Source organism: Pongo abelii, chromosome 21 (assembly GCF_028885655.2).
Source record: "Pongo abelii isolate AG06213 chromosome 21, NHGRI_mPonAbe1-v2.0_pri, whole genome shotgun sequence".
In the NCBI taxonomy this organism is placed as follows: domain Eukaryota; kingdom Metazoa; phylum Chordata; class Mammalia; order Primates; family Hominidae; genus Pongo; species Pongo abelii.
In genome coordinates, this window is record NC_072006.2 from 41,931,275 (window position 1) to 41,954,894 (window position 23,620).

Genomic DNA, 23,620 nt, shown 5'->3' on the forward strand with positions numbered 1-23,620 from the left:
TACTCAAAATGTCCAGTTAATTAAGGAAAACACTGTAGTGGATTTCTTTAGTGAAGCTTTTGCTGGCTGTGAGATTTGAGAGCAAGATTGTATAGCTCTTGGCACAAGATGGGAAAACAGCACTTTCCTGTATTTACAGGCTCCCAAATCTGGCATCAGTGTTTCTTCAGATAGCATCCCCTTCTTTTTCCTCATACCAGGGCATAAAGGAGAGCCTAGAAAAATCTAATTCATTTGTGATTCAGGTATCACAAATTAGTCAATTATTTCACGTTTCCCTTGTCCATATATTTCCCTTAAGCCTCACCCAGACAGAGTAAAAAGTCCATGTTTCAAGATCTATGCCACCTACCATTGCCTGCCTCCTCAAGCTCGGTTTGAATTGTCTATAGAATACCTTACACGCAAGGGCTCTGGAAGTATTGGTTGGATGAGATCGTTTCCTTCTTTTTTCTCCCTCCATTCTCTCCTGTCATTGAATTCATGGGGGATTATGGGAAAAAGTAGAGTTGGAGTTGGGCACTTCTGCCACCAGCTTTGTGACTTCAGTCAGGCTAATTAACCTCGCAGAGCCTTTACTTTCTTGCCTGTGAAAGATGTGAGAATTACACGAGGATAAACGGAGCAATTACAGTGCACAAACTATGTGTTCCATCAGTTTATTTAAATCTAGCAAGATTACTGAGTATCTGCCGTATATGGCATTGTAGTAGACTTGGGGTATACAAAGATGAATGAAGCAAGGTGCTGCCTTTCAGGAACTTGGCTTTTTCTTAGCCAGTGGAAGAGAGGAACAGTGAATAATCAGGTATCAACAGCGTAAAGGGCTGGATTCAAACCTTCTGCTTGATTCTTTGAGCAGCTGCCATGAACTAGACCTAGGGTAAGGCCTGTTACATATTTTCATTTACTCTTTAGCACTTATCCCCATTTCATAAGTGAGGAAACCGAAACACTGAGAGGGAGGATAACACAAATATACAGCAGACCGTGTCTTCAGATGTGGCTTTACTTATTGGCTGTGCTTAAGAATCCATTACCAGATGGATCATCCCTTCTTGATGATAGAAAACTAGGTGTTTCCTTGGTTATTTTCCTTGGTGTGCCTCAGGGCTACCTAAGGGCAGTCTCCCTAGAACACAGATTGTGCACAGGAGGTAGCATGAAGTAGTAAAAGCATTATTTCACCTAATAATGCTTTATAGGGTCTTACCTAAGGATAATAATGCTTTATAGGGTCTCACCTAAGGAGAAGGAAGCCTGGTTTTTGCCTTTGCCTCCACTGCTCCATAGCTGTGTAGTCTTGGCTGAGTCACTAATGTCTTGAACATCAGCTGTATGATGTGGCTACTGAAAGTTTCCTATCCGTTTCAACAAGTGTGACTCCATTAAGAGAAATACAGTAGCTTTCTGTGCATTCAATGTCATACAAATAGAAGATATTTTATTGTGTTGATTATTCCTTTTAAGAGGGAACTATAAATTCTTCATAAGTAGTAGTTTCATAAAAGCTTAGCAAGGAAACAGGAATGTTTTGAGGTCAACATCAAATGTGACTGGTGCACATTCTAGTGAAACATCTTTTGGTGCATTGGCCTAAAGACGTGTTTTGGCTTGAATGAACCGTTGACCTGACTTAAGATGGCATTCTCGTAAGGTAGTACCACAGAGAAGGAGAAAGAGCACAGGGCTTGGTTTCAGATGGTCTGTGTTCAAGTGCTAACACTGACACTCACCAACCTTTTAACCTTGAATTTTACTTTGTCTCCTTGAGCTCCAGTTGACTCATCTGAAGTTAGAGATAATGATGCCTGCCTTTTACTTACCTCAGGGTCACTTTAAGACTTAAAAGAGATAATGGGATGGGAGAGCACCTTGTAACCGTAGATTGCTGCTTATTTACTTACTTTGTTCATTCAAATAGTGGAGAAGTAAGTATGGGAACGGGAACATTTTGGGGACCATTTTGTGACATGCCTCTCTCCTTTTGCTTCGCTATTCTTGCAGGTGGATGGGCAGGTGGTAGCACTGCTGGTACAGAATCTGGAGCGCCTGGATGAGTCTGTGAAAGAGGAGGCAGATGGCGTCCACAACACTCTGGGTGAGAGGAAGGGGCTTGCCATTGCCTGAGTTGCTTTGTGTTTGTTTTGGGACTCTGTACTCATTTCCCTTCCTTCTTCATAATAGAGTCAATAGCAGGAGTGTTTTCCTTCCTTCTGCTCCCAAACTGCCTTCTCAGAAATGAAGACCTTTGTGTAAATTTCATATAACTGCAGCTTTGGTTTGGCTTGTAGGTAATGAAAACAGAAATCCACTAAGTAGATAACCTTCCTAGACAAAAACCACTGGCTCTGGTTAGCAGGCCTTTGCCTCCAAACGTTAGGATGAAGCCTATGCTGGTTAATTTTGTTTCCTTTGGAATGTGTATATTTAAACATTTTAAATCCTTTTAAGTCGTTTTTTCTTGTCACTTTCCTTTAATGGAACTGCAAACTTTTGGACCATTCTGTACCTTTGTAGGACATTTTATTTGAAAAAGAGTTTTTCTTTCTCTTCTTAGGTATAGACTACCACGTAAACTGTGATTTGAAATATTGCTACTACTTGGCTGTCCCTACATCAGATTTTCATTTAAGTGGATTCCTCTGTAGTATTTCTCCTCTTCCTTCTCCTCCTTGAATCTCCCCAGTCTTTCCTTTTGTAAAGTTGTTGAACCAATATCCTATTTAAAATTGTGTTTTGGGGGTAGCTCTCTTTATTACTGGTCACTGTCTTATAAAACCAGAGATGACATATCTGTAAACAGAGCTTGAGAAATGAACAAGGCCCAGTGGAAGCAGAAAATTTGATGAGATTAAATTTTTTTTTTTTAGCTTCTTTGTGTACCACAGATTTCTGTTGTAGTTCTGGATTCTGTTCCATGAGGATTATCATAAAGAAGGGGAAATATGGGCACCTGGGGGGAAGAGGAGGAACACAACACTCTGTAATTTGGGTTGGCTGTAGTCTAGAGCCAGAATTTGGCATTGCCATTTGTTAGTAGAGTGCTGGATTTTGCGGTATCAAAAGTCTGTTAACTGACTGCTAACTGTCAATAAAAAGTACTAGCCTGCCAGTCTACAGAGATCTATTTGCAGCTCGGTCAGCTACTAACAGCTCAGGAGAGTCTTCCCTCTCTCTCGCTTATTGAGTGCCTGGTGTTCGTCAGGCACTGTGCTAGATACTAAGGTAGATTATGGTGAAGTAGGCATGGTTTTGCTCCTGACAGGGCAGACAGATAGGTGAGTCCTGAAAAGAAAGGAAAGACAATGCTGGGTGACAGATGGTATCATAGGAGTCAGTGAAAAGCACTGTGGGAATGAAGAGGAAGAGCCTCCAAATTGCTGGATAGGAGCAGCTATCTCCTGTGCATGACTGTGGCTGAATATGAAGACAGGTGCATTTTGACAGGTGGAGGAGTGGGAGAAGGGCCTTCATGAGGGGAGTATCATTTGCAAAGTCATGAATGGGGCTGGGATTTGAGGAAAGACTAAAAATGGCCTGTGACAGTCAGAGGTGGGAGATGGAACTGGAGGAGTAAGTTTGTCCAGATAATGGAAGACCTTGTAAACCATGGCAGGAAGCTTGGATTTTGTTCGAGTGAACAATAGGAAGCCATCTAAAATATAGGCAGAAGAATAGGATAAAGTCATGGAAGATTAAAACGAATGAGTTGATTTTTGTAGGAAATGGCAGAAAGTAATTCAGGGTGTCGTAGTGCTCTTCATCTCTCAGGGTTTCATTGCTCCTCTGCTTCCACAGCTTCGTGCTTCCCGTGCCTGGTCATCCTTTAACTTGCCACTGGGGAGGCTGATGTGGGCAAAGGAGTGAGAAAGAAGATAGGAGGTGTGGTGATTTCTTCAGCCCTTTCTCCTTTAAAATTCACACCCAATGTGTTCTGGGTATTGTGTTTAGGGAACACAGAAGTGTATCTGTTTCATGATAGTAACATATTCCAGGATACGGAGTGGAAGGGGGGCTGAAAGAAATGAAACCATTTGATATTAAGGACTCTAGGTGATTAAAAAAAAAAAGATCTCCTTTTTCGTATCATAGTCATGCAATAACTTTTTTTCCTCCTAATTTTTAATTTTTTTATTAAGCAACACTTTGACTGTTGTAGGAGATAGCAGGACCAATTATATTTGCTTCCTAGTACCTGGGAGTTACCTCTGCCAGCATGGCCTTTCCCCTCTGTGCATGTTATTTTGTTCAATTAAAAAGACCATGCTTGCCTGCTTTGCAATATTCTTGCTTCCACCTGATGCAGGGAAATAGAACTGCAAATGGATGAATCAGGAAATGAAGAGACTCTTGAGTTCACCAGCCCCTGATTTTTCCCTAAGGCTTTTGCCTAGCTCTCTATCTCTTTGGTTATGGGTTTCTGGGACTCATTAGGGACTGGGTGGGACTTCTTAGGCAGATACCCACCCTTTTGTGTGTTCTGCTCTAGTGTTGTTCCCTATTAGCATGGAAAATCTATCACTTAGCTCTTTTGTGAGTTCCATCATTTTCAGTTATGAGTTTTACCTGTAGCATAACTGAAAGAAGAAAACCACAGCAACTCCCTGGTTAATCTGAAAATGACAACCCAGCATCTGGCTGGGAGTAATGCAGGGAATTGGGGAGAGGAATAACATGCCTGTCATGGGGAGCAAGCTTGTTGCAGATGGAAACAAAGTTACCCTCCCAAATGACTGGTGTCTGTCTCCCTTCAGCTATTGTGGAAAACATGGCTGAGTTCCGGCCTGAGATGTGTACAGAGGGTGCCCAGCAGGGTCTTCTACAGTGGCTGTTGAAGAGGCTGAAGGTGAGTTTGGCTGTGGGGAACTGCAGCTCATACCTGTCTTTGCTCTGGGCTTGATTGATGCTGGGTTATTGGCATAGACTGTTATGCTGGGCCATATGATCTAGTTTGGGAAGCTTCTGGTACCTCTTGCTGCTTCTCTGTTTTTGTTCGTTTTAAAACAAGAGGATTTAAAAATAGTCTTTAGTACCTCTGAAAATACAAACATGTTATAAATACAAATTCATGTGACACAAAAGGTATAAAACTGAAAAGATCCCCTCTGCTGATCCCTTGTAGTTCCACTTCCCAGAGGCAGTCACTCTTAACAATATTATATCCATTCTCTCAGAAATTTTCTATGTATATGAGAGAGTGTGTGTTTCACAAACAGAATTGTGTAATATTTTCTTATGCAAGTTGATTTTCTCGCTGAACTAATTACTGCTTAGTTAGTATTCCACTATACCGATGTACCAAAATTAATCTCATCATTCCCACTGGTAAGTTTGTACTGTTATAAACAGTGCGGCTGTGAATACAGTAGTCCCCTCTTATCTGTGGTTTTGCTTTCTGCGTTTTAGTTACTCACAGTTAACCATGGTCTGAAAACAGGTAAATATAGTACTAAAAGGTATTTTGAGAGAGAGACCACATTCACAAAACTTTTATTACAGTATATTGTTATAATAGTTCTATTTTATTATTGTTGTTAATTTCTTACTGTGCCTAATTTATAAACTTTTTTTTGTTTGTTTGTTTGTTTTTTGTTTTTTTTTTGAAACTGAGTCTCACTCACTCTGTTGCCCAGGGTGGAGTACAGTGGCATGATCTTGGCTCACTGCAACCTCTGCCTCCCGGGTTAAGGTGATTCTCCTGCCTCAGCTTCCTGAGTAGCTGGGATTACAGGTGTGCGCCACCACGCCTGGCTAATTTTTGTATTTTTAGTAGAGACGGGGTTTCACCATGTTAGCCAGGCTAGTCTCGAACTCCTGATCTCAAGTGATCCACCCGCCTCGGTCTCCCAGAGTGCTGGGATTACAGGCGTGAAACACCGTCCCTGGCCTATAAATTAAACTTTATTATAGGTACATATATAGGAAAAAAACATAGTAAATACAGAATTTATCTGTAGTTTCAGGCATCCACTGGGGGCCTTGGATCCTATCCCCCACAGATAAGGGGGGGACTACTGTATACAGACTTTTTAAAATATACATTTGTCTCAGTTTATCTGTACGATAAATTCATAGAAGTAGAATTGATAGGCCAAAGGCTATGCGTATTAACATTTTTTGTAGTATTGCAAAATATATTCCCACTGATTTATCATATCCCACTGATAAATCAGCTGCCCCACTGATTTAGAGTTATCTGTTTCCCTCTGTTTCTAGTTAATCTGATAGTGAAAACTGGTATTATTTTAATTTGTAATTTTAACATCAAGTGAAGTGTGTTGGCTTCTTGTTGATTAGCCATTTGTATTCATGTCTTTTAGCTTCATATTTATATTCTTTGTCCATATTTCTATTGAATTGTTCATTCTCTTACCATAGTCCTTGTGATTGTCTTTTTAACAGTTAGTATTGTCTAATAGAGTAAATGAGAAAAAGAAGAGGCAAGAGCTCCTCTCAGAACAGTTTGAACCAAAGGTGTGATGGGAGGCAGTTTGGAACTGCTTATATGCTATTGAAATGGCCCTCGGGCAGGCAAGGATCCTAACTTTTTGGTGAGAAGGAGGCACTTGTTTGTAGCTAAAGTAATGCTCTAAGTAATGGCCTTGCTCTGCTTCAGAATGTTATAAACATCCAGAAAGTCTGGCGTGTATCAGGTCAGATTTGTCCTCCACTGTCTTGGCAGGGCTAAAGGAGAAGGTTCTGCCTAAGATATCATATGCTGCATGGTTTTCTCCGTTTCTGACACTCTAGTCTTCTCCAGTCCTGCTTATTCAACCGTTTGTTACCATTAAATCTGTAACCTTGATTTACATAACATATTGGCCCAAGGATGCTCAGCTAGCCCAGCTGCTACCATCAGTATGAGCACATTTGCCTAGCAGAGGTCAGTAACTCTTAACTCCCTCCAAACCCCATCCCTCTTGCCTTTCAGTCTTGCATCCAGCAAGTAGTTAATTCAGGCATTGTCATTTGCAACTTCCTTTTGACCTCCTTTCTTGAGTCTAAATATCCTTTGGTTTTAGAACTAGACTTGTTTCTCATTTAATTTCCTTTACATCTCTCTAAACTCAGTTTCTTCTTTCCTCAGTATTCAACACATTTTTATTCTCCAAAGCCTTGAGACATTTTGGGAACAATGAGTGGAGGAGAGGAAAGTAGAGCACCGAGTTTTAAGGGGATGGCATAGATGTCAGGGACCTGAGTTGTTGGGGGAGTAGTCACAGGTTAGGGATGCAACCTTGAAATATACAAAATAATTCAATAGTTTTTTGTCTCTGTTATGTCAGGACAGATTTTTCCAAGTTACTTGAGACTTCATACTGACTCAGGGATCTTCATTAAACTAGAATGTCAGACCTTCTGCCTTTTGTTGAAACTTGCCAGAGTCTTTTTTTTTTTTTTAATTGGTAACATAGGAAGGGAAATTGACTTTTGAGTGTTTGGCTTGGATGCCATTACCCTTATGATCATAACGAAGGGGCCCATTTGATAGTTTAGCAAGCTATTGACTCTTGCCACATAGGCACTGCATTGATGTAATCCTCGGGGCATAAATAGCCATGTTGCTGTCTCTGAAACAGTTTTCAGGCTTTTAGGGATATTTAAACATCAAAATGCTATTTGGGTTTTTTACTGGTAAGCAAGTGCTTTTAGAAGAAAACTATGCTGCCCGGGCTTAATTAAGTCTTTCATTAATTAGTTAATGAAATAAAGTCCTGCTTAAGGATGAAGCCAGCAAGAGGGCATGTCCTTCGTAGCAATGCCTTGCTCTTATTTCTTATAATCTGGGGACTGTTATAATCTTCATTCTCTTCAACATCATGGTGACTCTTAGTGAGTACTGGACTCAGATCCTGACTTTCCCTTATTAGCTGTGTAATTGTGGGTAATGGCCTCTTAACTTTTCTGGCCTGTTTTTTCCTTTGAAAAATGGGGATCATACTCCCTGCCCTTCCAATCTCACAGGGTTATTGCGAAATCAAATATGATAATGCTTTTAAATTGTAAAGATGTTATAGCAGTGGGTTTCAGCTGGGGGTTTGTATTAAGATCACCAGTGGAACTGAACAAATACAGATTCCCACACTGTACCCTAGACCTACCGTCTCAGTCTCTGTCTTTGGTATATTTTAGAAAGGTTTCAAACACATGTGATTCTAATGTACAACTCTCACTAAGATCCACTTGTCTCTGGAAATGTGGACCTTCTTGTTAACCATTTTACTCAGGAGACTAATTTAAAACTCCATTTTCACTATGCCATTACCCATTCAGAAACTTACCTGTAGTGATGCTGTGCGTTCTACATCAGATCCCACCTTCTCTGCCTCTTACCCTGGCCCAATTTGACCTTTTCATTTTTCAGTTTTGAAACATTGGCCTTTGTTACCTTTTAAATACCTTTTTTTTTTTTTTTTTAAACCTATCTCCTGCTCTGCAAAGGTCAAAATTATCTTGACCTCTGTGTCTGGCTTTGTTCACACTCCTGACTCTACCAGGAATGACTGGCTCCTCTCTTCCATTTGTATTTCTAAATGTTACACACCCTTCATGAAACAGCTTAAATCCCTAATCTTCTGTGTAGCCTCCATCACTTTTAGAACTGAAAGGAAATCTATAAGTTCTGTTGTAGATAAAAAATTTAAAATTGAGACCTATCGATATTAAGTGCCTTGCCCAAACCCCTGTAGCTAGTTAGAGATAGAGCTAGGATTAAGACCCAAGCCTCCAGAATTTTCTTCATGCCCCCTTTCCACAGCACTTTGCCCCCAGCCTATACTGCCCACTTTCTTTTATAAAAAATCAACCCCTTCATCTTTTTCCAATGGGTTCTTTTGGGAGAGTTGGCCTATCTGGATTCTAGCATCTACCCGTAACTGCATGACGCTCGCCCTCATGGAGCATCTTCTCTCCATCTGTAAAGTGGAGATGACTCCATCACCTGGTCAACTTGAATATTCTTATGTGTGCTGATTTTCTTTCTCTAAATGTCTCTAAATTTTATAATTACAAGGACTGTGTCTCTGTCATATCTGTACCTCCTCCCAGCTATTCTCAAACTGTGGTTCCCAGCCAGGAGCATCAGCATCACCTAGTGCCTTGTTAGAAATGCAAATTCTTGGGTCCACCCAGACCCACTGAGTCTGCAAAGTTGGAGTGGAGCCTGGTAGTCTGTGTTTGTTGCTGTTGTTGCTGTTGTTGTTGTTGTTTTTGAGACGGAGTCTCGCTCTGTCGCCCAGGCTGGAGTGCAGTGGCGATCTTGGCTTACTGCAAGCTCCGCCTCCTGGGTTCACGCCATTCTCCTGCCTCAGCCTCCTGAGTAGCTGGGACTACAGGCACCCGCCACCACATCCAGCTAATTTTTTGTATTGTTAGTAGAGTCGGGGTTTCACCGTATTAGCCAGGATGGTATTGATCTCCTGACCTCGTGATCTGCCCGCCTTGGCCTCCCAAAGTGCTGGGATTACAGGTGTGAGCCACTGCACCGGGCCCAGTCTGTGTTTTAATAAGCCCTCAAGGTGATTCTGATGTAAGCTGAAGTCTGAGAACCAAGGTTCTAGAGTAATTATATCTAGATTGCTTGATAAAACCTTACGATTTGACTGATCATCTCATATTTATTCAGTAATCCTTGAGTAATTCTTAAGTGAGTGGCAAATTGGTGATAGCATTCTAGTGTTGGATTTCTCCTTTTTGTACTGGTAGCTTAGCAGTATATAGAGATATTCATGGATCTCTTCATCCAACAAATCAAACCTCACTAATTTATTCTAATGAGGATAAAAACCACTGCAGATGATTGCATTAAATGGATTAACAGGTAAATAGATAACAGTTGTGTGAGAGATGCTGCATCACAATTAATGTTTTTAATGGGGAATACAACCTTATTAGGATATTACGTACTATTGAAAATAACAGCAAAACCAAGTTTTATTTTTCTTTTCTAAAGAAACAAAATTGAGATTCCCTCTTGTTACCCAGTTAGGTCAATGCTTCAGAAACAGTTGCAGCGTTCAGTTAAGTTATATTACATGTACAGCTGGTTGATGCTAAAGTTCCTAGCCTCTATGACCAGAGGTTGGGATTTTGTAGGGCACAATCTGCTTTGACAATTGTACAGGGCTGTAGATATGTCTGAACCTGCCCCATGTGTTCCAGGTATCAGAGGTGAGCTACAGATATAACCTGCAGCTTCTGGCTGTGGGTGGTAGCATAATTGTTTTGTACTTTCCAGAAAAGCAGCAGCTCCCAAAAAGGTGAAGTTTAATTTTATTCAAGGCTAGTACATGCTGAGTACAAACCTATGCATGACTCTATAATTACTCTGACAGCTGAAAGATTTAAGAGAGCCAGGCTCCTGGATAGGAGAGAGCCCTACAAGTTCCAAGTCCCGCTGATTAACTTTGCAAAATCCAAGAGACTATACCTGCTAAGTAAAATCTCCTTTCTCCTGATTTTGATTAAATGTCTTTGAAATTTGGCAGTTTGGTATTGTGCAATCTCTGGCTGAGATTTAAACAGAAATAAAATATCCTTTGTAAGTTTTGTCTTTGGCTAGACATGAAAGATTACTTTCCTTTCTTCCCACCTGGCCTAATTTCTTCTATTTCTTTTCTACCAGATTAAAACATTTGGTTGTCATCATCATCATCATCATCATCACTAAGTTTTCACCATCTGAGTTTCATGTATTGACTGCTCACTACATGCTAAAGTGTTTTTCTAGAACCTTCTTTCTTTCCTGTCTTTTTCTTTCTTTCTCTTTTTTTTTTTTTTTTTTTTTTGAGGCAGGGTCTCATGCTGTTGGCCAGGCTGGAGTGCGTTGGTGCCATCACTGCTCACTGCAGCCTCAACCTTCCAGGCTCAAGTGATTTTCCAACCTCAGCCTCCCAAGTAGCTGGGACTTCAGGTGCACACCACCACACCTAGCTAATGTTTGTAGTTTTTTGTAGAGATGAGGTCTCACTATGTTGCCCAGGCTGGTCTTGAACTCCTGGACTCAAGTGATCCTCCCGCCTCAGCTTCCCAAAGTGCTGGGAGTAGAGGTGTGAGCCACTGCGCCTGGCCACATACATTATTTCTAATCCTCACAAACAGCCCTCCCAAGAGGGTGCGGCTATCCCCAATTTACAGATAAAGAAATCCCAGAGAGAGAGGAAATAGTGTTGCCCAAACCACATGGGAACCACGTGGGAGAGCCTGTGAGCATTGGGCCTTGGCATCTTTGAAGCCACCTCCTCTTGCCAAGCTGCTTCCCAGCTGGCACTGCTTTTAGGTTCTGAAGCGTTGCAGAGCTCAGCGTTGGGGAGTTACCGGGCCTCATCATTTTGGTTTCCTGATTAGATTCTTCCTTCATGCCAATTTCTCAATCAGAACTTATATTTTAATTAAAAAATGATGAAGTTATCAGTCTGGTTTTTAAAAACTTACTTTGGGTAAATTGGAAACTCTTAGTAGTGTCTTACAGCAAAAGGTGGAGATTTCCTGTGGAACCAGGAATTCTCAATAGCAAGAAACTCAGCTGGTCGGTGCCTGTTATGTCTACACCATTTCCCTTAGTACAGCCACTTCATGAGGAAGATATTAATTTGGCCAGTCTCATAGCTGGTAACTGTTAGAGCTGAGATTCTAATGTGGATATTTCTGGTTATGGTTGTCAGAAAAATTTGTGGTACCTACTGTGTGTTAGGTACTTTCATATTATGTTTATAAATTCTCATAGTAACTCTCCAAATAAGTGGGATTTTTTTTCTATTTCTTTTTTCTTTTTTTCATGTCAGTGCCCTTAATCAAAAAAGTGCTATTTTTATTTTCATTTTACAGATGAGGAAACCGAGACTGAGAATGTTCCTTGGGTCATAGATTCCCATTGTCAGTTCACGGCATTCTTAGTGTCTCAGTAATTCTGTTTTTACAGCACCGCTATGCCAAAAAGTACCTAATAGTCTCATTTATTAAGTAGTTATGTCCAAACCATTTAATATATATTTATGTCCTTACAATTTATTAGCTATTTGAGAAGATAATACACACAAATTGAAAGAAAAATATTTTTATTTCATTCTTAAATACCATAGTTGGCTTCCTAATGGTATGTGTGCCTTTTGGTACTGCTCAAATCCTCAAACCTTAGGATCAGATTCAACGCCACGACCATCATTCTGATTTCACATTGATTTTCACAGTTATTTTTGTCAGAGCAGCTATCCAAACGCAGCTCCACAAAGATATGATGTCACCAGAAGAAATGTAACTTGAGCTCCTAGTTAATGCAGTGTTCAGCAGATGTCACATTTCACTGTTCTCCTTGAAAATTTAACATATCCTGTGGTGAATTCAATATGGCACCCCAGTTGCCACAGCGCAAAGTTGGAGAACTGCAGATTTGAGTCAACCTTAGGTGTGTCTAATGCCAGGTCCGTGTTTTTTTTTCCTTTTTTAAAATTTGATATTTCTACAAAATTAATTTTAATTCAGTGTAAGGTTTTTAAATGCCACAACAGTGGACAGAGTTCAGATCTAAGTCACCCGTGTTTGTTCTCTTGCTTAATTCTGTGTCTTCCCTATAGCAGGTGTCTAATAAGTATCTATTGAAAGGAAGAAAAACTCCCCCCAACTTGAAAACAGGAGCTTACAAAATTGAATAAAGGACAAAAGGCGTTAGATCCACAGAAAGGCCATGGCTCTAGTGACCTACTGTCTTTTGGCTTCTTTCAGTTAAGTGTCTTGTTTTAAACAAGAACCATGGCCCTTGCAAAGTTAATGTATAAGTTGGTGTGGCTTAAATCTTTTAAAATATAATAGCAGTACTTGGAACTTACATAATTTGAGTGGGAAATTTTATTCGCAAATCCTTGATTTTGATAGAGATGCTTACTCCTTGGCTTTTCACCTTCATGTTTTGATTTTTGTTAATATGAAACCATTTTTCTTAAAGTGAAACATACCACAGGTTGCATTTAGGCCCTGACTATTATGCTGAATTTCTTGAAACAAGGCTTCAAGCTTGCCCAGGGAGCATACCTTACATTTAGCACATGTAAGACCTTGCATTTATAGATCTTTTAACCTAAGATGGTCATACTTGGTCGACCTCCTGAAACCCTGTAGGCTGCACTTAGCTTGATGAGGAAGACGTGCACAGAAAACTGAAATGATGCTGAATATTGCTTGATTAGGTACAACTCTTCCTCTTTAAGTATAAAACCAATGTCTAAGCAGATCTGTGAATGGCGCTAAGGTGACGGAAGTGTTAGTTCCAAGATAAACACTTCCCTTGTCTTTTCCAAGTACAGAAATTCTTTGTCATTTCAGAAACACAGATAGGTAGCAAAGGTTGCTGCTGATTAATAGTCATTGTTTACGTGCCTGCATTTTAAGGATCATGGGCACCATAAATAAAATCACTGAGACTCGCTCCTCTCTATGCACCTTTATCCAAGGGGCAGTGATAATGGTGATATATTTAAGTCTCACTGCCGAAGCAACAGTGAGGACAGCCGTGAAAGATAGTCTGTGCAGTAGATGTGTCCCCTCTGAAACTCCCAAATAGCAGAGCATGCAGTGGGGAAAGAATTGTGGGTAGTAATTTGGGTGTTAAAATATTAACACATTTTTGCATATTTAATGTGGTTTCCTTTTTAAATAGTAGGCAGATTATGGCATGCAAGCAGATAGGTTTATGATTTCAAATTAAATTTTAAGCATTAAAAAAATCCAGAAGGAACTACTTTGTGATGAATACATTCAGTTAATCAAGAATTGCTTTCTTCTCTGCTCATATATTAACTAATTTATAGCCTAATTTCATGATTGTAACTTGTGAATTAAGCTTCATGGTGAGTTTTAATCTTAAAAGCTCAAAACTCTCATTCATCTAGTTCACATTTGAGTACTATGGGCTAGACATATAATCTCTGGACTCAAAATGGGAAATCTTGGAAGTCTTCACTGAGGAGGTAACCTTAATACCTGGGCATTAAGAGTGTGAGAGCCATTGTTTCAATCTGTCACTTTACTTGGTTCTGGTCTCTTAAGAGCAGAGGCAGACGTTTTTACCCTTAACTGCCTTTTCCTTTTCTAACTTCTGCTTCTGTCTAACTCAGATCGTAGTACTCGTGAAAAATTTGTCCTGGGGAAGGAAGCAAGACCCCTTAACATTTTTCTCATTTCTCCTATTTCCCCATAGGCAAAGATGCCTTTCGATGCCAACAAACTGTATTGCAGTGAAGTGCTGGCCATATTGCTCCAGGACAATGATGGTGAGGTGCCCTCTCAGTATTGATATTCTGTTAGGATAGGAGCCAGGCTTGTTTCAGATCATGACAGCAAGCTTTCTTGCCTTTGGCATCCCCTTGCTCTCCCTCTCGCTCCCTGTGCTGGTTTTGTACTCTGTCAAGCTGTATTGATTTTGTTTGCTGATGTATCAGTGTTAGACGGCTGTAAAATCTGACTGTTAGTTTCATTTTTTTTCTTCCTCTATTTTTTTCCCCTTTTAGAAAACAGGGAATTGCTTGGGGAGCTGGATGGAATCGATGTGCTTCTTCAGCAGTTATCCGTGAGTAATTCTTATGCTTCCTGTCTGCTGTAAGATACATGGTCTGCTTTGAATGGGAGGTGGAGCTGGAAGCTGTGGGAAGGAATAAGCCATGTGCTGCAAGCCATATGGAGCATGTTGGCAGGTTTGAGGGTTATATGGAGGGACATGGTTTGCCTCCTTTTCTTAGTCATTTGCTTTTTATGACCAGACATCACTGTGTATCAGATCTGAACTTTATTCATCTTCTGATATGATATTGTCAACTCAAAAAAGATGTGCCTCATGCTTAAGTGTGTGTGTTCTGGGCCAAGCATACCAAATTATTTTCATTTGACCCACTCCCAAGATTATTCACCAACCTTCCTTTCAATCTGCCGTGAAAATGGAGTATGTTCGTTTAGGATCTGAATAAGCTCAAGGAGTACGAGTTCCACTGCAGTGGGGTGGGGGTCAAGGGGAGGATAGGGGAGGATGTGCTGAAGGCTGGAGTGAGAACTTGGAAACTGCCATCTTCTCACCGTAAGAAATGTAAATCCAGTTGAAATGTTATTCTGCTGGCATTCTGAAAATACTGTTAAGATTTCCTCTTACAAGTTTTAGCTGTGTTATTCTAAAAACAGGACTGAAAATAGATCATTTGGATAAAATCTTAAGAGTGTTGGGAGAGTCTGAGATGTCAGTTTGCATACAGCTTCCATCTTGGTGCCAGCAGCCTGAGTGTCTTGGCCTCCACCCCAAAAATAGAGCTTTGAAATGTGAATCTGTTTCCAGTTCTGGGAAGGTGCTTAGTCCTTTTCCTGTGAGATTATTGATCTTCTTGTAGTAGACTGTATGGGTATGCATATACAGTTTAAAGGCTTCTCTTAACATGCCTTACATCTCTGGCAAAAAGAAAACTAATGCTGTAAGCCCTTCCCATGAATTAAAGCCCCAGCTCCCCTGTGAGGGAATTCAGTAGCCTTGATTGTCAGGAAATGCTTCCTTATATTGAGCCACGATTCACCCCTCTGGATTGTGGTTGCTTTTAGAAGGGAAAGAAATGAGATATGGTTGGGTTGGGCAAGTGGAGGGCTTTGAGGGGAGTTGGCAAAGTTGTTTCTCATCCTGGATAATGATTTCAGGGGTGTTCACTTCATTCATTTAGTTTTATATGTCCTTTATGGAGTTTTTCTGTATCTGTGTTATATTTCACAATAAAAAGGTTTTGTTTTTTGTTGGGTTTTGGTTTTTAAAAAAATCTGCTTGCCTGGAACTGTCAATTACTGATGGACCCAGTGGTCAGTTGGGTGTTTTGGCTTTTTTTTTTTTTTTTTTTGCATTTATTTAATATATGTGAATTATTTAGTTTCTCTAAAATGGAAACTGATGAGAATTTTGTTTGGTGAACTTCTGTTTCCTCAGTCGTAGAGTTATGACCCACAGGTTTTAGGAATTGTTGGATGGAGGCTCATGAAAAGACATTCTCTTATAGCTCAGTGCTTTGTGCTGTTTTTGCTTGACAGGTGTTTAAAAGACACAATCCCAGCACAGCTGAGGAGCAGGAGATGATGGAGAATCTGTTTGATTCCCTCTGCTCCTGTCTAATGCTTAGTTCCAATCGTGAGCGCTTCCTGAAGGGCGAGGGTCTTCAGCTGATGAATCTCATGCTCAGGTATGTTTTGAATGCCCTAGTTCTCCCACCTTTTTTGCCTGACTTTTCACTGTTAGCCTGAATTCAAGAGCATGTAGCTATGGTCATTTATTCTGTTGGGTTTCCTAGACTTTACCCTGAAGAGTAAAGTCTTCAGGCATGGGGATGTGTTTGTGTAGGTATGTGGTCTTTCCTAAAGTTAGAGTAGATGAATAAAAAGTATATTGTGTTCTGTATGTGCCCTATTGTGGTGGTTGCTAATATGTCCACTCCATTGAAGGACATTGGTGTTTTTCCTCTCCTTCCCATAGTGTGTTAGTTTTGGGGAAATCTAGCCATTACTTCTAAACTTGGACTAATTTTCTGTATATATCACATGGACCTATCTATGCCATATGTTTTTCTGTATTTTTATTGAAAGCAGTATATCATTCGTATTTTTCATTCCTCATTCAGTAATGAGTTGTACATGTGCTGTATGCCTAGCTTAGGAAATATGAAAATGTGCAAGACAGTTCTAAAAACTTTTATTTATAGTACTTTCCTTATGTGTCTTATTATTTATACTCTTAATTCCTGAAAGTGGATCTTACATTAGTTTCACAGTTATTTTATAGAATCCTAAAGTTAGAAGCAAAAAGGGGAGAGGAAGCTTATGTTGATAACTCTTGAGACCCTGTCTAGGAAGGGGAGTAGAGAAGTGTGTGGGGGAAGGCTGAGGGGATAACTAGAGTGTGGTATAGGGTCAAGGGACTTTAAAAAAAAAATCGAGCATGTTTATGTAGTTGGAAGATTCTAGTCATTATGAAATTGTGCCCTACAGAAGGAGCAAGCTGAGATTTAAAAAAAAAACAAGAAAAAAAGAAATGGAGCCAGAGTCTGCTGTCTTAAAACTTCAAGTATACTGAAAGTTCTGTTGAACTAAGATAATTCTTTGGAAAGGTTTTTCATAAATGTGATATACATTTGTTAAATAGAATTGAGAATACTAATGTACAAAACTGCTGTTAAAACATTGACAAGGTACTATGTTAAATGCTGGGCATACACAGAAATACCTGAGACAGAATTTCTATCTCCACAAAGTTAGGAAAACAGTTCTGTGAGCTAAACACAGCCTGTCTTTGGGTATGTATTTTCTTCTAGTCTTTTTTTCTGTAATTTTTAACAACTTTTTAAGCCTGCCACACATACGATTTTCTATATTGCTACATTTCAAACATAACATGCTGTTTCCCATGCTGTGAATAATCTTCATGAGAGTTTTCAGTAACTGCATCATGGCCTCTAAGGGACTGTAGCTTACTTAGTATTCTTCTGTTGTTGGCATTGAGGATATTTCCAATGTTTTGCCGTTATAACAAATTCTACAGTGACCATTTTTGTGTTTAAAATGATGTTATGATTATCCAGGTACAGTAAGTCCTCACTTAACATCATCAGTAACATTCTTGGAAACCACAACTTTAAGCGAAATGATGTATAATGAAACCAGTTTTTCTGATCATTGTTATAACGGTGTTATTGGAGGATCTGACCTGCTATATCCCGTTTTACTTAAAGTTGCCATTTCCAAGTCTATCTGTGATGTTAAGTGATGGCTTACTGTGTATATTTCTAAAATATCTTTAAAAGGCTTCTGGAGGGCTGGAGGCACAGTAGACCTCTTCATTTGTCCAGTGCATACCAGACCTTGCATTGACCAAAAGTCTTCCTTTGAGGAATTGCTTTTAAAAACAATTTTTTTTTTAAAGTGCAGAGAGGAGCATGAGAAATTACTTAGAGGCCTTTTGTGTTTAGCTGATTTTTGCTAGCTTTACTCTCTTGAGTCTTTTGTTTATCTCCCTTACCCTTCTAATTGCTTGTCCTTTTGTTGAAATGACCCACCTTCTCTCAAGTACATAGCATAAATAGAAGATGCATTTGGCTTCTTGGGTCTTCTAACCTTAACATAATGTTCTGAAGGGACTTTTCCTTAAGCTTCTTAAAGGTCTGAATTGCCAGTGTCTTTGGATGGCTGAGTGCAAATATGAAGTGATAACATTTCTGCAGCATATGGCTTGGTATTGCATAGCAGTGGGGAGCTGAATAAATAACCAGAAATATGGATTATTCAAACAGGAATGCTGAGATTCAGGGAGGCTAATTAAAGGAGAGCTCCAAAAAACTTAGAAACTGTACCTCTCTAGATCTCCTAACTTTTCATTTTTGAATGCTGAAGTTGCTGTTACATTCATTCTTTTGCATTAATTAACTATATTAGCAGATTCAGCATTTCCTTTTTTCTCTTTCCCATACTCTTTGTTCTGTGTTATTTTTCTTCAGACTCCCAAATGGAAAGCTTAATTGGGATGGATTTTTTTTTCCATTCTATAGTCATCCTTTGTGATCTTCTAGTAAGAGCTGCCAGGTGGTTCTTTGTCTAGAGAGAGCCTATTCAAGACTATGAAGCTGTAACACTAGAAGTTCAGGAAAGTTTCTGTGGTTCCATTGCCCCTAAATACAAATCTTTACTTTGACTCAGTCATTCATCAGACAGTTGTGAAATGCCCATGTGGAGAGGTGGCAGTATGGAGCAGGGTGGAAGAATGGGCCTGGGACTTGTAAGTGCGGGTTTGGAACATGCTCTTTTACTTACTAGCTCTGGATATTTGGTGAGTTACTTTAACCTTTGTGACCTTCTCACTCTCAGTTTTTCATCTGAAAACCGGCACTAATAATACCAAATTTACAGGGATTTTGACAGAATTAAACTATATAAAGTATCTGGGAGAATTCTACAGTTGTAAAACACTGCTAAGGTACTATGTTAACTTTCTATGTTAAGTGCTAGGTTTATACAGAGATGAACAAAACAGGGTTCCTGCCCCCAAGAAGCTCAAAGGCTAGTGAGGGATGCACACATTAAATAACTATAATATAATTTAATATGGTGACGCTTCAGGAACACAGTTACTTTTGCATGTATATACTCAGTGAATTTTCTTTCCTTTCTGATTATTGGTGAAGAAAGATTACAAACAAGATACTCATTGATACATACTCCCTCCTTCCTACATATGCCCTCCTTCCCACACATATGTGCACACACACACAAGCATATATTCACTACCAATTTAATATTTTTATCTACTTTATTGAGGCATAATTTCTATACAACAAAATATACGCATTTTAAGTGTACAGTTTTGACAGATGTTTCCACCACCACAGTGAAGATGTAGAACAGCACTATCCAGTCGAAATGTAATGTGAGATAGGTAATTTTACATTTTGTAGTAGCTACCACATTTAAAGGGTTAAAAGAAACAAAAATAATTTTAATAATATATTTTATTTAACACAGTAAGTCAAAAATTATTTCAACATGTAATCAATATGACAAAATTATTAGTAAGCCATTTCACATTCATTTTTTTGAGACTAAGTTTTCAAAATCCAGTGAACATTTTACATTTACATCCCAATTCAGATGCTAAATTTTCATCAGAATACTTGATTTGTACTTAGATTTCATAAAATTTAGAGTTGAAAACATAGATTCTCATACTTAAAATACTTAATACTAAATACTTATACTAAATACTCATACTAATACTCATACTAAAAATACTTAAACATTTTCCAATAAGTCCAGTATCAATTTTTGAATTTTAAACTTAAATTTATTTAAATTGTATTTAAAATTTACTTTCTCCGTTACAATAGCCACATTTCAGATGCTCAGTAGCTACACAGTGTCTTCCATATAGGATGATATATATACAGATCCTTTTTTTATCACTCCCAAAAGTTCCCTTGCATGCCGCCAGGCCCGGCTAATTTTTAAAAAATATTTTTGTCAGAGACGGGATTTCACCGTGTTGCCCAGGCTGATCTTGAACTCCTGAGCTCAAGCTATCCACCTTTCTTGGCCTCCCAAAGTGCTGGAATTACATGTGTGAGCCATTGCACCTGGCCAAATGCCTCCTTTTTCATTTCCATTTTTATTTATTTGATCTTCTCTCTTTTTTTCTTAGTCTGGCTAAAGGTTTATTGATTTTGTTCATCTTTTGAAACCTAACTTTTCATTTTGTTGATCTTTTGTATCTTTTTTTGTTTGTTTCATTTATTTCTGCTCTGATCTTTATTATTTCTCTTCGTCTACTAATTATGGGTTTGGTTTGCTCTTTTCTAATTCTTTAAGATGTATTGTTAGGTTGTTTATCTGAAGTTTTTCTACTTTTTTGTTGTAGGTGCTTATTGCTATAAACTTTCCTCTTAATACTGCTCTTGCTCTATCCCATAAATTTTGGTATGTTGTGTTTCCATTTTCATTTGCTTCAGACTGTTTTAATTTCTTTCTTAATTTCTTCATTGACCCACTGGTTATTCAAGAGCATGTTGTTTAATTTCTATGTTTGAATAGTTTCTGGAATTCCTCTTGTTATTGATTTCTAGTTTTTTTCCATTGTGGTCAGAGAAGATACTTGATAGAATTTCAATTTTCTTGAATTTTTAAAGAATTATTTTGTGGCCTAACATATGAACTATTCTTGAGAATGACCCATGTGCTAAGGAGAAGAATGTGTATTCTGCAGCTTTTGGATGGTATGGTTTGTCAATATCTATTAAGTCCATTTAGTCTGTAGTACAGATGAAGTTTGATGTTTGTTGATTTTCTGTCTGGATGTTTGATCCAGTGCTGAAAGTGGGGTGTTGAAGTCTCCAGCTTTTATTTTATTGGGATCTATCTCTCCCTTTAGCTCTAATAATATTTGCTTTATCTATCTGGGTGCTCCAGTGTTGGGTGCATATATATTTACAATTGTTATATTGTTTTGCTGAATGGGCCTCTTTACCATTATATAATGACCTTCTTTGTCTCTTTGTCTAGTTTTTGTCTTGCTATCTATTTTGTCTGATTTAAGTCCAGTTCCTCTTGCTTTTCTTTGGTTTTCATTTGCATAGAATATCTTTTTCCATCCTTTTATTTTCAGCGTATATGTGTCTTTATAGGTGAAGTGTGTTTCTTGTAGGCAATGGATTGTTGAGTCCCATTTTTTTAATCCATTCAGCCACTCTATATCTTGTGATTGGAGAGTTTCGTCCATTTATATTCCACATTATTATTGATAAGTAAGGACTTACTCCTGCCATTTTGTTATTTGTTTTCTGGTTGTTTTGTGATCTTTCCTTCTCTTCGTGAAGGTGATTTTCTCATATGGTATGTTTTAATTTCTTGCATTTTATTGTTTGTGTATCTGTTGCAAGTCTCTTGACTTGACATTACCATGAGACTTGCAAATACTATTTAATAACCCATTATTTTAAACTGATGACAGGCTTAACACTGATTGCAGAAACAAACTGACAACAAAGAAAACGAATAAAAGCTCTACACTTTAACTTCACCCCTCCACTTTTTAACTTTCTGTTGTTTCTGTTTATATCTTATTATATGGTCTATGTCTTGAAAAGTTGTTGTAATTGTTTTAATAGGTTCTTCTTTTAGTCTTTCTGCTCAAGGTATGCGTAGTTTATACACCACAATTACAGTGTTATAATATTCTGTGTTTTTCTGTGTACTTATGGTTACCAGTGAGTTTTGTACCTTCAGATGATTTCTTATTGCTCATTGGCATCCTTCTCTTTCAGATTGAAAAACTACCTTTAGCATTTCTTGTAGGATGGGTCTGATATTGATGAAATCCCTCAGCTTTTGTTTGGGAAAGTCTTTATTTCTCCCTCATGTTTGAAGGATATTTTCACTGGGTATACTATTCTAGGGTAAAATATAGTTCCTTCAACACTTTAAATATGTTATGCCACTCTTCCCCTTTAAATATGTCATGCCACTCTTCCCTGGCCTATAAGGTTTCCACTGAGAAGTCTGCTGCCAGACATATTGGAACTCCATTGTATATATTATTTCTTTTCTCTTGCTGCTTTTAGGATCCTTTGTTTGTCCTTGACATTTGGGAGTTTGGTTATTAAATGCCTTGAAGTAGTCTTCTTTGGGTTAAATCTGCTTGGTGGGGTTCTGTAACCTTTTGTTCTTGAATATTGATATCTTTCTCTAAGTTTGGGAAGTTCTCTCTGATTATCCCTTGGAGTAGACTTTCTACCCCAATATCTCTAGCTCCTCTTTAAAGCCAATAACTATTTGATTTGCTCTTTTGAGGCTATTGTCTGGATCTTGTAAATGTGCTTCATTCTTTCTTATTCTTTTTTTCTTTTTTCTTTGACTGTATTTTCAAATAGCCTGTCTTCAAGCTTACTAATTCTTTCTTCTCCTTTGTCAATTCTGCTGTTAAGAGACTCTGATGCATTCTTCAGTATGTTGCATTTTTCTGCTTGATTCTTTTTAACTATTTCAGTATCCGTAAAATTTAATAGGATTCTGCGTTCCTTCTGTGTTATCTCAAATTTCATAAAGCTTCCTCAAAACAGCTATTTTGAATTTTTTATCTGAAAGCTCACATATCTTTGTCTTGCTGGCATTGTTCACTGGTCTCTTATTTAGTTCATTTGGTGAGGTCATGTTTTCTTGGACGGTCTTGATGCTTATGGATCTTTGTCAGTGTCTGGGCATTGAAGAGTTAGATATTTATTATAGTCTTTGCAGTCTGGGCTTGTTTGTATTCATCCTTCTTGGGAAGGCTTTCCAGGTATTTAGAGAGTCTTGGGTGTTGTGATTTAAGTCTTTGGTCACTGCAGCTGTGTCTGCATTAGGGGACACCCCAAGCTCAGTAATGCTCTGGCTCTTGTAGACTTGCAGAGGTACCACCTTGGTGGTGTTGGGTAAAATCGAAGAGAATTCCCTGGATTACTGGGCAGAAACTCTTGTTCTCTTCTCTGACTTTTCGCCAAACACATGGAGTCTCTCTCTCTCTCTCTATGCTGAGCTGCCTGGTGCTAGGGGAGGGGTGACACAAGCAAGCACCACTGTGGCCACCACTGGGACTGTGCTGGGTCATTCCTGAAGCCAGCACAACACTTGGTTTCACCCAAGGCTCACATTCACCACTGCCTGGCTGCTGCCTGTGTTCATTCATGGCCCAAAGGCTCTACAGTCGACAGGTGGCAAGTCCAGCCAGGCTTGTGTTCTTCCCTTCAGGACAGCAAGTTCCCCCCAGCCCTGGGCAGCTCTAGAGATGCCATCTGAGAGCCAGAGCCTGGAGTTGGGAACCTTAGAAATCTACCTGATGCTTTACTGTATTGCGACTGAGCTGGCGCCAATTGGATTTGTTTTTTTGGAGGGCATCTTTTTTTAGAGAACCAACTCTTGATTTTGATATAAATATGCATGTGTGTGTGTACATATATATATATGCATATATGTGTGATATAAATATGCATATATGTGTGCATATATATATATATATTTTTTTTATTTTGTGGTCTACAATCCTTATAGCATTTTGTATATTTGTGTACCTTTCCCCCGCCTTTAATTCTTTTTT

General features: G+C 38.9%; 1 protein-coding gene across 2 annotated transcripts in view; it reads left to right on the forward strand.

Annotated features, from left to right (window-relative positions):
- The window catches only part of CTNNBL1 (catenin beta like 1), a 180,390-nt gene that overhangs the window by 69,361 nt on the left and 87,409 nt on the right, over positions 1–23,620 (forward strand). For both annotated transcript variants that reach the window (XM_002830285.4, XM_054541781.1), the window contains exons 6-10: positions 2,008–2,101; positions 4,758–4,849; positions 14,195–14,267; positions 14,505–14,563; positions 16,048–16,196. In XM_002830285.4, coding sequence (XP_002830331.1) covers positions 2,008–2,101; positions 4,758–4,849; positions 14,195–14,267; positions 14,505–14,563; positions 16,048–16,196 — 467 coding nt within the window. The remainder of the gene's footprint in view (positions 1–2,007; positions 2,102–4,757; positions 4,850–14,194; positions 14,268–14,504; positions 14,564–16,047; positions 16,197–23,620) is intronic.